Genomic DNA, 12,813 nt, shown 5'->3' on the forward strand with positions numbered 1-12,813 from the left:
ACTTCGCTAACAGTTTGGAAGCGTCCGATGACTTCCGAAGAGAAAGCACCAGAATTCTATTCTTTGACATATGCCACTTGTTTTCAGAGAAATGTTCATCTGACCACATTTAGCCTATTTTTTTAATGGAGTGTGCATCATCAGGAAAAATAGAACGAAGAATATTGAGAAACTTTTGTTGTCCTGAGAAGTTTGCGCATATTAGCAAATGTTTAGCGAAGGTCAATGGCTATTTCATTCGAGCTAATATCTCATTGTGTAATCAGGTATTATACTTCTAATAGAGCTTTATCTGCTCGTACATTGCTATATTTATTCACGTTTTCAAGAAATAAAACTTTCGAGCCACATTCCACCCTCGGGTATAAGTTAGTCATTTTTATTCTCACTTGGGATTGGAACAGCATGTGGATCCATCTGAATAGTCGAAGCGCGTCGAATAATTACTAGAGTGGCTTAGTAACAATTTGAGTCGTTCTTTCGTACCTCGACAGCACATTACGTCGAACCGAATGGTTCACAGTAATGTTCTTTCTGGGATTTACCCATCTACAACGTAATTTATGAATCCTTCGTGAACAAGAATCTGGATATCGTGACGTTCTGGACATCATGTTCGGTGTTTCCGTGAGGTATGTATTGTGGTTGTAATCAAATAAGAGGACGGACGTTTATATCAATATGCTAAAGTGGCTTTTCGTAATTAGTCATTAGAAGGAGCCACCTGTCAGGTGACATAATTGCACATTCGTTGCAGTCGAATTGTCCGGCGTGTAGAGGAAACCTGTGATAATGAGATTTAGGCACATTATTTAAAACTTGGAACGAGTAAAGAGGAAGGAATTCTGAATTGAAAAGCGTTCGAAAGGGCTAAAGTTTTGTGCACATTAAACATCATATGTAAATATGTATCCGGGCATCGTGTGGCGCCAGTGGTCAAGGTGTTTCTGCTTTTCGAAGATATGCGCTCGTTGATCAAGCAAGGACAATTAGACAGTGGCGGAGACATCCATACTGCAGTTTCAAGAAAATCAGCTAGGAAATTCTTTCACTATTTCGCCACTAGTCCAGAGAGGGAGACGAATAACAGGATGACTGTGAATATACGGGAATATTTATAGCTAGTATTAATCAGTAGCTTAACGAATTCATGTTTAATACATGTCTTATCAGTTTGTTGAAATGTCAATATCCGTATATGAGGCCCTGCCCATTGAACTTACCAGTGGGAACATTGAAATGTAGGGTTGATCTAGTCGCATTCACCCTGGGATATGAAATTCCTAATGCAAATATGATTCGACGTCAATGCGGAAGGACGTGCGCATCTCAGCAATTGACACACAGCAATCGAAATAGCCGGCTGAGTTTTCGAGGTTCCAGTCTCCACAGTGGTACTGGAACGGTGAAAGGAAAAAATGTTAAACACGTTTTGTGAGAAGTTCACGGACATGCAACGTACAAAAATACCGAAATATGGTCAGCAGCCTTGCAACTTCATAGTTGTAAGTTGGTCAACTTAGGGTGAAGATGAGAGCAATGTGATAATTCGTTTTGTGGGAAACGATAATTCACTCGAAATTCAGTAGCTCACCACATTCTGAGATTTTGTCTTTCATTTTGTTTATCTCTACGGGACGAAAAGAGAGTCACATCTTGAGCAATTCTAATTGGTTTTGCTGGACTTCTAAGAGCATGTACACATCTAGAAATAACACTGTATGGATACTTCGTACAGATTTCCAAACGGAAATCGACGGATTTCAGATTGAGAACATTCGGTCATTAGCATACCAAAATAACCGCAGAAATATTTTTCGTGGCTGCAAAATATGTAGGTGTGTTGTGCTCCGACGATGGACCATTCAGTCTGAAACCATCAGCTCCGATTCCTCTCCACAGCCGCTGGCAGATATGTTGAGATGTGCTAGAATAGCCGGCGTTTGTTTGCGTTGATCTGAACGATATTTCGAACACAGTCACTGCAGTTAATGTTTAAAATAATAGGGAAGAAACGGGAAAACCCTAGAAAATGGAAATGCGGGGTTAGAATGATTGTGCTTAAACGGTGCATCGGTATCAAACGGAATTTCATGGAGACCAGAAAGAATAAGCAGTGAAGAGTTACAGCATGTAATGAAGGCATTCATTCCACAAAACATGCACTGCCTGAAAGAATGAAATTAGTCATCCATTCCAATCCTATTTAGTACACGTGGTCCGTCGCCTCCTGTTTCAAAACACTTCGGGTGCAGATTTAACAAGTCACGGGTTTCTGCCACAACTGTACATTCGGGCAGAGAATCCCGCCATCTGGTTAAAAGTAATTATGTTAAGATTCTGCAGAAAGACTTCTCCCAATTACATTAAATGTGAGCCGCTGTTCATTGGTTTCTTCGACAGATGAAAATACGTTTCTCTTCACTGATCAACCGAACTCCGCATATTTTCTAAACTTCAGTGACATCACCAATTAACGCCTAATATTCCAAGGAAAGCAAACGAGTACATACAACCTTTCCTCAAAGCTGCAATATTTTCAATGATAACAATCTACACTCATAGCTCTGTATTCCCTTCGCAGCAATAATACCCTTCGGAGCAACAAGTGACCAGAGACATTGGACAAATTGAGATGCAGCCTCATCTGAGTTATGTATACGGTCAAATATGTACCAGTTCATGAAGGAAAGCTTTCATACTGTTTTTATATCTTTTTCAAAAGCTGTTTTGGACCAGTGAATATGCACTCCGAATTTACACACGTCTGCTATTCTTCTCCATATTCTGCCTGTTTCAGAGAAATCCCTTGTTTTATTTGTTCCCACTTTCTCGAGGGCATGACTTCAGGCGCCCTTATTAAATTGTTGTTGCAACTGTCCACCATACATATGCATACGTTCAGTTGGTTCAGGCATCCAACAATAATTGAACTTCTTTCCTAACATTGAGCCACATTTTTATCCAACTCACTACATTTCACTGTGTCCAATGGGTATTGCGTTTTCTCACTAGCTCTGCATTTGCAACCTTGTTAACTGCCTTTATCAATCGCCTCTGGGGCTTTTCTCAAAATATTCAATTGAGATAGTGTGTCACAAAGTTCCCTTCCCAAAACCATATTGATTATGCTTGACCAATCCATGCCTTTCCAGGTCCCAGTTTATCCTCAGCATTAGAAGAGATTCTAAAGATGTTAGAAGAATATCAAGTTGGACCGACCTAATATTACTCGGCCTTCCCTTAGAAAAAAAAAATACGCTGGAAAATTTACCGACGCCCAAACATCTCTCATAGTTACTGTATCATTTAAGGGTTGATAAATGGTCCCCAGGGCATGCGATATTTCCTCCCTTGCTGAGCTTCCCGAGGAGCATGGACATATTCATGAGCCTTGTCATTCATCCAGATACAGTGTTGTCAGCTATTGAAACTCATCGTCTCAAGTTGTGTCTATATTGTATCAACACAATTCAAGGCACCCTTCTCATTATCTTGAATCCGTGACTCCAAAGCTGTCATCTCAGAACATCAGAGAGGAAGTATTTGTTAAGGCCGCAAACCATATATCCGCATCAGTGCGTACATTATATTGCAGTTCACTGATGAGCCTTGGCTTCTTCTTATTTATGGCTTGTTATTTATATTCTGGTCGAAGTCTTTTAGGTTTTCCTTAACTGTGGTGGCAAATCGTATTCCTATCTTACCTATGCATTTCTTTGGTCGTAAGCTCGAGGAGATACTGTTAGGAAGGAAGATGTGTTGGGCGTTTTGCAAAACTTGAGGATGGACAAGTCCCCCCGGGACTGACGGGATATATAAAGAATTCTATGGGAGGCAAGAAATTAAATTGCAGAGCCGTTGGCAATGATCTTTTCGACCTCATTGACAACAGGGGTAGTACCAGGGGATTGGAGAGTGGCGAATGTCGTACTCCTGTACAAAAAAAGGAATAGGGATAACTCTGGGAATTACAGGACAGTTAGACTACTCGGTGGTAGGCAAAATAATGGAAAGGGTAGTAAGGGATGGGATTTCTGAGCATCTGGCAAGACACTGCTTGATAGGGATAGTCAGCAGGGAATTGTGAGGGGTAGGCCTTGCCTTGCAAGTCGTATTGACTTATTGAGGAGGTGACCAAGCATGTGGATGAAGGTAAGCAGTGGATGTTGTGTACATGGATTTAGTAAGGCATTGATATGGTTCTCCATGGTAGGCTTATGCAGAAAGTAAGGAGGCATGGGATAGTGGGTAATTGGCCAGTTGGATATCGAAATAGCCAACCGATCTAGAACTCAAAGAGTGGTGGTGGGGGCAAATATTCAGCCTGGAGCCCAGTTACCAGTGGCGTACCGCAGGATCAGTTCAGGGCCTCTGCTGTTTGTGATTTTCATTAATCAGTGGATGAGGAGTGAAGGTGGGTCAGTAAACTTGCAGATGATACGAAGAGTGGTGGTTACGTACAGTGAGGAGTGGTTGTTATCGGCTTCAAAGAGACATAGATGGGATGCAGACCTGGGCTGAGAAGTTGGCAGAAGGAGGTTTAACACTGACAAGTGTGAGGTTGTCCATTTTGGAAGGACAGATATGAATGCGGAATATAGGGTTAACGGCAGGGTTCTTGGCAGTGTCGAGGAGCAGAGAGATCTTGGAGTCTATGTTCATAGATCTTTGAAAGTTGCCACTCAAGTGGATAGAACTGTGAAGAAGGCCTACGGTGTGCTAGCGCTCGTAGCAGAGGGATTGAATTTAAGAGCCGTGAGAGGATGATGCAGCTGTACAAAACCTTGTTCAGTCCTGATTTGGAGTACTGTGTGCAGATCTGGTCACCTCATTTTCGGAAGGATGTGGAAGCTTTGGAAGAGGTGCAAAGTAGATTTACAAGGATGTTGCCTGGCATGGAGAGTAGGTCTTACGAGGAAAGTTTGAGGGTACTAGGCCTTTTCTCATTAGAACGGAGAATGATGAGGGGCGACGGGATAGAGGTTTATAAGATGATCAGGGGAATAGATAGAGTAGACAGTCAGAGACTTTTTCCCCGGGTGGGACAAACCATTACAAGGGGACATAAATTTAAGGTAAATGTTTGCAGATGTAGGGGGGATGTCAGAGGTAGGTTCTTTACCCAGAGAGTAGTGGGGGCATGGAATGCACTGCCTGTGGAAGTAGTTGAGTTGGAAACGTTAGGGACCTTCAAGCGGTTATTGGATAGGTACATGGATTATGATAGAATAATGGAGTATAGATTCATTTGTTCTTAAGGGCAGAACGGTAGCATTGTGGATAGCTCAATTTATTCACAGCTCCAGTGTGCCAGGTTCGATTTCGGCTTGGGTCACTGTCTGTGTGGAGTTTGCATATCCTACCCGTGTGTGCGTGGGCTCCCGCCGGGTGCTCCGCTTTCCTCCCACAGTCCATAGATGTGCAGGTTGGGTGGATTGGCCATGATAAATCGCCCTTCGTGTCCAAAATTCTATGATCTATAATTAACCTAGGACAAAAGTTCGGCACAACATCGTTGGCCGAAGGGCCTGTTCTGTGCTGTATTTCTCTCTGTTCTATGTTCTATGTTAACTTTCCCGTTGCATTTTCGGTTTTCATCTCGTATTTCCAAAGTACTATTTTCATTTCCTGTATATATTCCCCTTATTTGGGAATTTGACGCTCCTTCCATCGTGTATCGATTGTATACACACAGCCCCATACGTGGGCTGTCACTCTTTCCACGTAAAGAGGCTTTCAGGAGTCCATTTTCGCCAGTTCACGTCTCAGCTTCGAATAATTTACCTGCCGCTCATTTAAAACATCCCCTCACTGTAGCCTTGTGAGTTTCCATAATTACTTTCACCATAACATGACTGCGGTCATTATGTCCAAGTGGTCAGTCACCCCCTGATTCTTCAGAGACTTTCCCATAAGCATTTCGTCAGTCAAAATCTGTATCTTCCCTTTCTTTGGCTTAAAACATGGTAGTGAATAATTAATTCTCCTGATGAATGAATTCGAAAACATTTTGCTATAAAAACTGCCCATCCACGAGCTTTCCTGCCGGTCGAGAACGTCTTCAACTATTGCTATCCGACTTGGCGGCGCGATGGCATAGTCGTCAGCACGAGGGAAATAAGGTTAATTCCGACCTTATTTGAAAATCAGTTGGCTTTGATCCATCTGTCCGTGTATCTTTTGGTTTCCTCCGAGCGCTCCTGTTTCCTCCCACAGTCCAACTTTGTGCAGGTTAGTTGAATTGTACACAATAAAAATGTTCCTTGGTGTCCAGGGATGTGCAGATTTGGTGTGGTAACTCAATTACGGGATGGAGTGGGGTACTTGGTCGACAGAAGATGCAATCTCAGATGGCCGAGTATATTCGATATGACGAATTTAATCTTTCTGCCAATGCAGAGGTGGTATGGTTTATTGGTTCTGAACTCAGCAATATGCCTAATATTTGCTGCTGCCTGCGCCTTTCGTTATTTCGGGGTGTGAAGTCTGCTAACACAAACGTCGGTATTGCAACATCTTTTGTCGTTTAAGATCTCAACCCAAATTGGCACATTGGAACATTACAGTCCAATGTCTTCCCTTCTCGCAGATTAATATTATTACTAATTCAATAAAGCTGGACTCCCATATTTTTCAAACTTCTCCCCAATGTCTAAAGCACTTCGCATGTGAAGGGATGTTGAGCTGCCCATTTTGCCAGACGGTAAGCGAAGCTTCCTTTCCGTAAATTTATATAATGTTGTGTTGTTCTGCACGTGCCTACAGCTTTGGTTTGTTTATTTGATTTTCTACTTACATTTCTGTACTGAAATTATGGGCTAAACTTTCTCAACCAGAATTTACAACCACTCTGCGACTAGAGCATTCACGGACCGCTTCAGATGTCCAGCGCCCGTCCGGTTCAAAACCGCCCATGCGTAACTGTCTAATTTGAATCATAGAAACGTAGCAGCCCATACAGTGCAGAAGGAGGTCGTTCGTCCCATCAATTGTGCACCGTCCTTATGACGGAGCACTCTAGCCATGTTCACTCCCTTCACCCCGCCCTATATCCCTTATACCATAACCTGTCTGACAAATCCTGGACACGAAGCGGGAATTATTGATGTCCAATCCTCCAAACCCGCAAATCTTAGAGTTTGACATCTCCATGTGTGATTACGTGGGTTTCCTTCTCAAAGTCCAAAGATGTGAAGGTTTGGTGGATTGGCCATTGCTAATTTGCCCGCCAGTGACTAAATATGTGCTGGGTTTGGTAGGAGTATGGAATAGGCTGGGATATGGGCCTAGGTAGGGTGCTCTTTCAGAGGGTCGTTGCAGACTCAAAGGCCGAATGGCCTTTCTGCACTAGTGATTTTATGATTTTATGCACCGTTCTCAAGCTCTAAAATGTCGAATGTACCACCAGCCGTAACACTTCAGCCACACATTCACCTCGTGCAGTTTCCCATTTCTGCAATCACTGCATGTAGTCTGAGAATATTCCAGAGTTTTCTAGCTTTACAGTCGATTCTTATTTCCCTGAATTCCAAAATAAAGTGTATCTGGGCGTTATCACTGCCATCTACCAAAACCTGTAGTCGCAATAAGGATCACGAAGTTTCGTTGTGCACCCTCATAAGGACATAAGAACTAGGAGCATGAGTAGGCCATCTGGCCCCTCGAGCCTGCTCCGCCATTCAATGAGATCATGGCTATTGTTCTTTGACTTAGCTCCACTTTCCGGCCCGAACACCATAATCCTTAATCCATTTATTCTTCAGAAAACTATCTATCTTTACATTAAAAACAATTAATGAATGAGCCTCAACTGCTCCACGATGCAACATAACGGTAGAATCGCAGCTGCGAACACTGAGGAGTTTTGTGTTCCTCTCATCAGTCAACCCACTGATTTCGTGGAAACGCCACGGCGAACGCAACTGCCGTTGGTCATATTAACCTGTCCAATGGTTGTTTTTTGCTTCCTGTTCACGTGGTCTTCTAGGTCAGTGGGAGAGGCTGCGACGTCCCACAATACTGCACAATCTGAATTTGCTGCAACCCAGACTCACTGGCATGATTTAACTTTACTTCACTGACATTAACTTAATTTACTTAAATAGACTAACATTAAAATGACTTTCCCTTAACATAATATGCATATCTATTAATAAAATTTACGATGGCTTATACGTCGATAATACCTTAATCCACTCATCGACTTGCAACAAAGAATACTTGGGACATGCATTTCCCCCTGCACAGGATTACCACGTGAACCTGTTTCGCTATTCAATCGATCTACATCTCATTCATAGATCGTTTCCTGTACAAGTGCGGCCTGATGACTTTGACTCATGGGTTGACGCACCGGCTATTCACCAGTTTGTTTAAGCTACTACAGAAATAAAGACAACTGCTACTATAAGGCCGTTTTCAGTTTTTTTTTGTAATGTTATTTATCTTATGTCTATTTATCTGTCAGAATCTTATGTTAACCTAAATGTAAGCGTGAAAATGTCTCCATAAGACCATAAGACATAGGAGCGGAAGTAAGGCCATTCGGCCCATCGAGTCCACTCCACCATTCAATCATGGTTGATTTCAACTCCATTTACCCGCTCTCTCCCCATAGCCCTTAATTCCTCGAGAAATCAAGAATTTATCAATTTCTGTCTTAAAGACACTCAACGTCCCGGCCTCCACCGCCCTCTGTGGCAATGAATTCCACAGACCTACCACTCTCTGGCTGAAGAAATTTCTCCTCATCTCTGTTCTAAAGTGACTCCCTTTTATTCTAAGGCTGTGCCCCCGCGTCCTAGTCTCCCCCTGCTAATGGAAACAACTTCCATACGTCCATCCTATCCAAGCCATTCATTATCTTGTAAGTTTCTATTAGATCTCCCCTCAACCTCCTAAACTCCAATGAATATAATCCCACGATCCTCAGACGTTCATCGTCTGTTAGGCCTACCATTCCTGGGATCATCCGTGTGAATCTCCGCTGGACCCGCTCCAGTGCCAGTATGTCCTTCCTGAGGTGTGGGGCCCAAAATTGCTCAAAGTATTCTAAATGGGGCCTAACTAGTGCTTTATAAAGCCTCAGAAGTACATCCCTGCTTTTATATTCCAAGCCTCTTGTCACCGTTTAGAAAATAGTCCATGCCTCTATTCTTTTTTCCAAAGTGCAAGACCTCGCACTTGCCCACGTTGAATTTCATCAGCCACTTCTTGGACCATTCTCCTAAACTGTCTAAATCTTTCTGCAGCCTCCCCACCTCCTCAATACTACCTGCCCCTCCACCTATCTTTGTATAATCGGCACACTTGGCCAGAATGCCCCCAGTCCCGTCATCTAGATCGTTAATATATAAAGAGAACAGCTGTGGCCCCAACACTGAAGCCTGCGGGACACCACTTGTCACCGGTTGCCATTCCGAAAAATAACCTTTTATCCCAACTCCCTGCCTTCTGTCTGACAGCCAATCGTCAATCCATGTTAGTACCTTGCCTCGAATACCATGGGCCCTTATTTTACTCAGCAGTCTCCCGTGAGGCACCTTATCAAAGGCCTTTTGGAAGTCAAAATAGATAACATCCATTGGCTTTCCTTGGTCTAACCTATTTGTTATCTCTTCAAAGAACTCTAACAGGTTTGTCAGGCACGACCTCCCCTTACTAAATCGATGCTGACTTGTCCTAATCCGACCCTGCACTTCCAAGAATTTAGAAATCTCATCCTTAACGATGGATTCTAGAATTTTGCCAACAACCGAGGTTAGGCTAATTGGCCTATCATTTTCCATCTTTTTTCTTGTTCCCTTCTTGAACAGGGGGTTACAACAGCGATTTTCCAATCCTCTGGGACTTTCCCTGATTCCAGTGACTTTTGAAAGATCATAACTAACGCCTCCACTATTTCTTCAGCTATCTCCTTTAGAACTCTAGGATGTAGCCCATCTGGGCCCGGAGATTTATCAATTTTCAGACCTTTTAGTTTCTCTAGCACTTTCTCCTTTGTGATGGCAACCATATTCAACGCTGCCCCCTGACTTTCCTGAATTGTTGGGATATTACTCATGTCTTTTACTGTGAAGACTGACGTAAAGTACTTATTAAGTTCCTCAGCTATTTCCTTGTCTCCAATCACTAGATTACCAGCGTCATTTTGGAGCGGCCCAATGTCTACTTTTGCCTCCCGTTGTTTTTAATGTATTTAAAGAAACTTTTACTATCATTCCTAATGTTACTGGCTAGCCTACCTTCATATTTGATCCTCTCCTTCCTTATTTCTCTCTTTGTAATCCTCTGTTTGTTTTTGTAGCCTTCCCAATCTTCTGACTTCCCACTACTCTTTGCCACATTATAGGCTCTCTCTTTTGCCTTGATGCGTTCCCTGACTTCCTTTGTCAGCCATGGATGCCTAATCCTCCCTCTGATCACCTTTCTTTTCTTTGGGAGGAACCTCTGCACTGTGTCCTCAATTACTCCCAGAAACTCCTGCCATTGCTGTTCTACTGTCTTTCCCACTAGGCTCTGCTTCCATTCGATTTTCGTCAGTTCCTCCCTCATGCGCCTGTAATTACCTTTATTTAACTGTAAAACCTTTACATCTGATTCTACCTTCCTTCTTTCAAATTGCAGCCTGAATTCTACCATATTATGATCACTGCTTCCTAAGTGTTCCCTTACTTTAAGATCTTTTATCAATTCTTGCTCATTACATAACACTAAGTCTGTTCCCTCGTGGGCTCCATCACAAGCTGTTCCAAAAAGCCATCCTGTAAACATTCAATGAATTCCCTTTCTTTGGGTCCACTGGCAACATTATTTACCCAGTCCACCTGCATATTGATGTCCCCCATGATCACTGTGACCTTGCCTTTCTGACATGCCCTTTCTATTTCGTGGTGCATTTTGTGCCCCTGGTCCTGACCACTGTCTCCGCAAACATGAACACTTAAAACACGACAAATTCGGTGTCCATCCCATTCGCATTTAGTGTCCACCCGTTGCCCCTTGCTGACTCTAATTTCGGAGAACTGGTATCACAAAGGAAGACTATTCCAAGGAAAATCCCACTCGAGTGCTCACATAGTGCATTTCCTGCACCCATCTTTCCTCACCTCATAAAGCATAGATAATGCTCGAATGAATCACCCATAAACGCTTAACTCATTTTGTCTGAAATAGATAATTACAATTCGCATCAACTAGCCACTTTATTAGCGTGTTTCTCATTATCAAAACAACCTCAATAAAGAATGATTATGAATTCTGCTTGCATTTTCTGGGTGAATATATTGTATGTATGCCCTCGACTTTTGCACTTCCTCAGGGAAAACTACTTCCTCATGCATGTTCTATCAGTTATAATGAAAATGGTCGTGGCAATACTTATGGTAGAAAACAATCCCAGAATAACTATCCTTTCACAAACGTCATCACATCTAACCTCTCGATTCATGCTTACGCATTGAATTAAATTTGGATTTCCAGCATAAGGACATTGCCAACTATAAGTGGACTAGATCTGTGAGGTGTGACCACTGTGTTTGTAAATTCGTTTGATATTTATCGTAGTGTATTTTCCAGAGTTTAACTATCAGTCGCGTCGCATCCGTCGTTTCCTGTCCATTCGTTTTTTTTAATTCTCGCGACCAACTGGAAGACCACCTTATTTCTTTGATGAATCTTAATTGATCACAGTTGTCTATGTTGAAGTTGGTCTGTAAAAAAGACGGTCATTTGAAAACCATCAGAAGAAATTTGCACTCGTCCACAAATTTCCCATTCATGTTGTGACTCCAATGCTAACATTTTTGAAATGCATTATATAACTTTACTCCCCTCTCCAATGAACGTTCGTGTAGCTTCGATCCGTCGTTATTGTTGCTGTGTGTTATGTGCGCTTTACTGGTTCAATATCATAGCTCTGCACGCTTCTGGCTGAACCAGCTGGCGGGAGTGATGATTTCAGTTACACTGCAACCACACAAAACATTGTCCATGTCATGGCTATAAAATCTCGTACAGTTCTTTCACCCATGTTACAAAAATGACACATTCACACCGAAGAGGTTGATCGGCAAAACGTTCAATTTGGCATTGATTGAACTCTGTGCAAACTCCGTTTCCTGTCTTTATTCCAGCACCTGAACATCCTTGCGCATCAAATTCCCAACCATCCCATATGAAATGCTGATACGATAATATGAGACCACCAATGAAGAAAATGCGTTTTATGAAAGAAAAATGACCGTGGAATTCTAATTGCGATTGTGCTGAACTGACCGTTGCACATTTGCCGACGATTTAACACTTCGCAAGATACTCAGTTACCTTGATTAATGGAAACCGCACATTGGATGCAGAGTTTAACCGCACGTAGATTTGAAACATCATTCTGTCATACGATGTTGTTGAAATAATTTATGCACCTTCATCTTTCTTGTTATTTGCTTGCTCTGTGACGTACATTAATGGACATATTTAGTTGAATTAGTACAGATCTTAAGGAAAGGGAAAAGAATGACAACTGTATTCGTCTTGTTGTTATCGTTTGTAATTCTTACAGACGATGCCAAGGACAAGTTAAGTTATCATGTAACTTTTTGGTACAATGGAGACCTCTGCATCGTAATAATTGTTTGACAGGTGCATCTATCAAATCAGGCTTCTAAATTCTCGGCAGCCAGACAAGTATTCAACAACGAGTGTGTGGAATATATTTCATCGACTGAGCGAGGAAAATAGATGAATGTCTACGAAATGGACTGTTGATGGGAAAACTCCTCTTTGAGGTTGCATGCATTAAGCAAGGATTAA

At 42.3% G+C, this 12,813-nt stretch overlaps 1 protein-coding gene across 1 annotated transcript in view; it reads right to left on the minus strand.

Moving 5' to 3' along the window:
• Positions 1 to 1,571: 1,571 nt before the first annotated feature.
• The window catches only part of LOC119974295 (tropomyosin-1, isoforms 9A/A/B-like), a 122,550-nt gene continuing 111,308 nt past the window's right edge, over positions 1,572 to 12,813 (minus strand). Inside the window, exons 11-12 of the mRNA XM_038813066.1 lie at positions 12,426 to 12,452; positions 1,572 to 1,630 (exon numbers count right to left, since the gene is read on the minus strand). Of these exons, the coding sequence (XP_038668994.1) occupies positions 1,572 to 1,630; positions 12,426 to 12,452 (86 nt within the window). The remainder of the gene's footprint in view (positions 1,631 to 12,425; positions 12,453 to 12,813) is intronic.

Source organism: Scyliorhinus canicula, chromosome 12 (assembly GCF_902713615.1).
Source record: "Scyliorhinus canicula chromosome 12, sScyCan1.1, whole genome shotgun sequence".
Classification (NCBI taxonomy): domain Eukaryota; kingdom Metazoa; phylum Chordata; class Chondrichthyes; order Carcharhiniformes; family Scyliorhinidae; genus Scyliorhinus; species Scyliorhinus canicula.